The sequence below is a fragment of the Ictalurus punctatus genome, chromosome 24 (assembly GCF_001660625.3).
Source record: "Ictalurus punctatus breed USDA103 chromosome 24, Coco_2.0, whole genome shotgun sequence".
Classification (NCBI taxonomy): Eukaryota; Metazoa; Chordata; class Actinopteri; order Siluriformes; family Ictaluridae; genus Ictalurus; species Ictalurus punctatus.
Window position 1 is genome coordinate 16,601,124 of NC_030439.2, and position 4,680 is coordinate 16,605,803.

The 4,680-nt window shown below is 41.5% G+C and overlaps 1 protein-coding gene across 1 annotated transcript; it reads right to left on the reverse strand.

Moving 5' to 3' along the window:
* Window positions 1–752: 752 nt before the first annotated feature.
* sp8a (sp8 transcription factor a) lies at window positions 753–3,577 on the reverse strand. Its single transcript, XM_017455143.3, has 2 exons — window positions 3,436–3,577; window positions 753–2,963 (listed from the first exon to the last, which is right to left on the reverse strand). The coding sequence occupies exons 1-2, from the start codon at window positions 3,454–3,456 to the stop codon at window positions 1,635–1,637; spliced, it is 1,350 nt and encodes a 449-aa protein (XP_017310632.1). The 5' UTR covers window positions 3,457–3,577; the 3' UTR covers window positions 753–1,634.
* Window positions 3,578–4,680: the final 1,103 nt, after the last annotated feature.

Sequence of the window (4,680 nt, forward strand, 5' to 3'; positions counted from 1 at the left end):
TTTCACTCTTTAGAAAAATAGTCCTGCAATATTTGTTTGACTTGTGATGCTTTTTTTGAAAAGAACTTTTTCACTAAATCTTTCAGAGCAGAACAAAAAGCGCGTTAACACGTAAACTTGCCTCCTTGTTGTTAACTGAAATATTGATATATATATTTAGCCTTTTTAATAAACTGACATGTTGAATAATTTCACTCCAAATAATAAAGTGACAAGTTGAACTGATTGACTTTAAGCAAGAAATTCTCCATACATGACCAGATTTATGTTTACCTGGTTTAAAATACAACAACAACAACAACAACAACAACAACAACAACAATAATAATTAAAATGATGGCTTCCTTATAACGCGTTATAAAGCCTTGCATGGCAACTAACTGGTAACTTATAGAAAAAGAGCATATTCCAATCATACATTTGAATTAAAAAACAACCTTATTAATTGTGTAATTGTGTAATTGTGTTGGACTTAATTTCATTATTTTTCTTTCCTTTTTTGCTTTTAGGATTTTTCATTCTGAGTGTTGAAGTTTTCCCGAAAATCGTTTCCAAACTGAGTTTAACCCTTACAAGGACATGCTAGCATGCTTTATAAAATTCTAAATAAATACATTTTAAAAAACAATTCGATCATAAAGTTTTATTTAACTTCTGTTTAACACACACAGCCGCAGTTCACAGAGCAACACAAATAATTTAGGATTATCCCGACTCGTTTAAGTGCTGCATCGGAGACCAAAACAAGTGAATTTCATTTGTAGTCAAACTCAATCTGACTTTATTAAGAGATATTAACCTTAAAACCAATCGTCAGTAAATACAAACACACATGCGCAATTAAATTAAACAAACAAACAAAAAAAAATATTAAATAACGGGGGGGAAAAAAGATTAACAACCTGATAGAAATGCTCCTATTCTAAAATCATAAATATAAATTCAAAGTGCGACTCTGACAGACTTCAAAGTACAGCTCAAACTCGTGGATAAATAAAACTGAAAGACACTTGTATGTACAACTTTTCAGTTTGTTTTCCAGGAGGAACTGAACATGTCCCGCACTGTGGTAAATATCTGTCCAGTTTCGAGTCACAAAGAAATTAAAAACTACGGTACAATACCACACTGAGATTGGATTCTTTAAATTTGCTTGAGTATACATTTCACAAGTGTCCTAAAGGCCATTAGAGCCTTCTCTGACAACTAAGCAACATTTGATCGATTTTTGTTTTAGGCAAACACCATTCAGAGTTTTTAAAATATCAGATGTACTCAGGGTTGTCTTGCTGAGTGTATGGTGTATTTGGTTTACCATAAAATAAACCGGTTTTAAATATGAAGAGTAAAGTGCCTCAGTATAGTTAAATCAAACAAGACATCTCATAGTAAACCTAAATATATACAGTAAACATAAGGGTGTTTTTTCGTTGATGTTCCACGAAGGTCTCCAGGCTTTTACACTGTAGGCTACTGGAAGTTGTCACTGCTCCCTGTCTGTGTTTATGAAGACACCTGAGACTTTTGGATAAAATATTAGATAACATTTTTTTTTTAAGTTTTTTTTTGTACTGGATCGATAGAAGTAGGCGTACTGACACAGCCTTGACGCAATTTTACCATTTATTTTTTTTTTACAAATTCAGATTGTTCAGTTGATTGAATTGTGGCCGTTCGTGCTTGCCGTCTGGACTGGATCCGTAGTGCGCAGCGTTATCCGGGGACTGACACGCAGGGCTGCCCGGCGCGCTCTGTTCGCTGTCGGTGTCGCTCCCCTTTTTGCACACGCCGCCGTTCGATGCTGAGTTTTCGGTGCCGCCGGCGCTGTGTGTCTTCACATGTTTGCTGAGGTGGTCACTGCGCATGAAGCGCTTGTTGCACACAGGGCAGGCGAAGCGCTTCTCGCCGGTGTGCGTGCGCAAGTGCCTCTGGAGCTCATCGGAGCGTGTGAATCTCTTGCCGCAAAACAACCAGTTGCACACGAACGGCCTCTCGCCCGTATGCCAGCGCAAGTGAGCCTTCAGGTGAGACGTCTTGCCGTAGACTTTACCGCAGCCTGGAATGTGGCAACTGTGCAGCCCTTTGCGCCGTAGGCTCGCTCCTGCCGGTCCGAGCCGTTCAGCCTCTTGGCAGTTCGGGCAATCGCATGTCGCCCTGCCCGCATAGCGCCGCGCAGACGAGCGTGGAGAGCCCGCGAGGGTTACAGCAGGCGATGCGGTTAGGACGGCTCCGCTGGCGCCCGCCACTGAGCTTGGGCTAGAGTCCTGGTATGAGGCCGGCAATACGGGTTTGAATCCGTCCACAAGGTGCTGCCCGCCGGCGAGTAGGTGCGGCGATGAAGCAGCGCTGAACGCCGAGTGACCGAGCGCCGCCGAGTAGTCCGAGTTGTAGCCTCCTAACGGAGAATGCAGCGAGGTCTGGAGGCCGTTGGCGCCCAGCGGATTGTCGATCCAACCCGTGCCCACGTCCCACCAGGCCGATGCGCCAGCCGACGCACCCACGTCCCCAGCCGCGATGCCCGACTTGAACCAAGAGTCGTACGCGTGCGCGACGCCCATCCTCGGGTAGATGCCCTGCAGGCTGTCCACCGAAGTGTGCACTTTGGAGATGAACACGGGCTGTGAGTTCGGCTCCTGAGATCCGCCTGAGATGGACACAGAAGTCTGAAACGCGGAGTAATCGCTCCCGAAGGGGCTCCCGGACACGCTGCTGGTCGTTAGTGAGAAAGCGCTGGAAACTGGAGAACCGTTTGCGCTAAAGGTTTCTGCCAGGCCGTTTCCTCCTCGAGACGACAGACTCGACCCGAGACTGCAGCTTCCCGGAGAGCCTCGTTTCCAAGGATGGAAGCCTTTTCCAAACGACGCGCTGTCCGATATCATGGCAGATGTAGGGCTCGGACTGCCGATTTTGTTACAGGTTGCAGCCAGCATGGCTAAAGGAGTAGATCCAAACTTGGGCTCTTCCTGGAGTGATTACAGACAACAAATACAAAAACATGTTGAGCCACAGAGGGGAAAAAACGCGTGGTCTCAGAACAATATTCTAAAAATATATAATAAGGTAAAATAAGAACTAATTAAACAGAAAATTATATTATATTATATTATATTATATTATATCATTATGCACGTTTTTATAAATAGCATATTCTCTACAAATAAAACCCGACACTTTTTGTGATACATTAAACAAATAAAAAATGTAATTGAACTATTGTAGAAGTAAATATGTACATGTAAACATATCTCAATATATTTCTTTTTATCTATTTTTTTGTTACAAATGTGCAGGTCGATTTCAAACTTTTGAGCGTGATCCGTGTCTTCAACTACGAGCAAGACAAACTAAATCTGGAAAAAACGAACATACAAAAAAAAAAAAAAAATAAATAAATAAAAAATACCACTCAGAAGTAAACAGTAAACTCTTACTCACCCCTAGAAGTGAAGTTGCCATCCCAGAAGTGTCCACCTTTGAGAATACCTTTACATTTATAGACTACGCGCTTGTTCGGGTTGTTTTTTTAAAGCAGTATTGTCATACACTGTGCTCTCCGCCCCTTTCTCAGTACAGTTGTAGCTCCACTCTGCCTTTGAAGTTCCGCAGGAGTCGGCTTTCGACCAATCAGATTCGTAGAAGTCGTGACGTCATTACAGTTGACGTCTCTGCTCTTCGAGCTTCTCAACACAAGTGCAGATGTTAAAGCATACAAGTGGGCGTGGCTGCAAGGTCCGGTCATCTTTTCTGATGGGGATCCCCCCTTCTTCTCTATGAGGACCTGGAACGACTGTTTAACGCAGCATCGATTTATAAGCGAATATATCAAACCATGGCAGCCATATTATTTTCTTATAAGGCATATAATATTTCTAAGGTTTTTTTTTTTTTTTTTTTTTTTTTCTTACTAGGATGTAAACACTAATTCTTCAGCCACTATAAGACGTTTGCCACGTACTATAGTGGCTGAAGAATGAATGCTTACATCCCAGTGAAACACCCTAGAAGTGAAAAAACTTTCTTTGTACCTTTCTTTGTTGATGCACTTTCAGAAACAAAGTGCTTTCCTCTATTCCCAAGTTGAATACTTTAACTATCCAAACTACCATCGAGGAACCTTTGTTTGTAAAACTGTGCCAGTCTATTTCTAATGCTGTGAAAAAACACCAACCGAATCTTATCATCCTTACTGACACACTCTTAGAAAAACTGTACTTTTTCTTGTCGCTGGCATGGGACCAGGGTTAGGGTTAATTATAAGGAGATATGATTTGTGCCGTTTATCATTTTAATTTGTTACCTGGTGTATTTTAGAGAAAATCTTTAAATGTACACCAGTGTTTTAAGGTCCAATTAGGCCCCTTAAATTATGCTCGCCTACATACTAATGGGACAGCCTTAAGGGGTCTTTATATCTCAGAGTGTAAGGTGGCACCATTATCCTTTGTACATTCTTTCACCTGGAAAGGTGGTCCTTTATTATACAGATATTTTAGAATAAAGCTTTAAATGTACATTTATGCTTTCCTAGGTAAATATACATTAGTGTAAGGACACATTATCAACAAGGAATGGTAAGTTTAGTACCCTATTTTATGAGAGTGTGTCAGTGAAGATGGTAAGATTTGGTTCTTTGCACTGCATCACTTACAAAGGTTACTCAAGGGCGCTTTGGGTGGTTAA

What these genes read in the sequence shown, in the direction of transcription:
- sp8a (XM_017455143.3), bottom strand. Translation starts at nt 3,456, where the DNA reads ATGGCAACTTCACTTCTAGGG. An exon ending in TGGCAACTTCACTTCTAGGG is followed by an intron (nt 2,964 to 3,435) that starts GTGAGTAAGAGT and finishes TAATCACTCCAG; the next exon opens with GAAGAGCCCAAGTTTGGATC.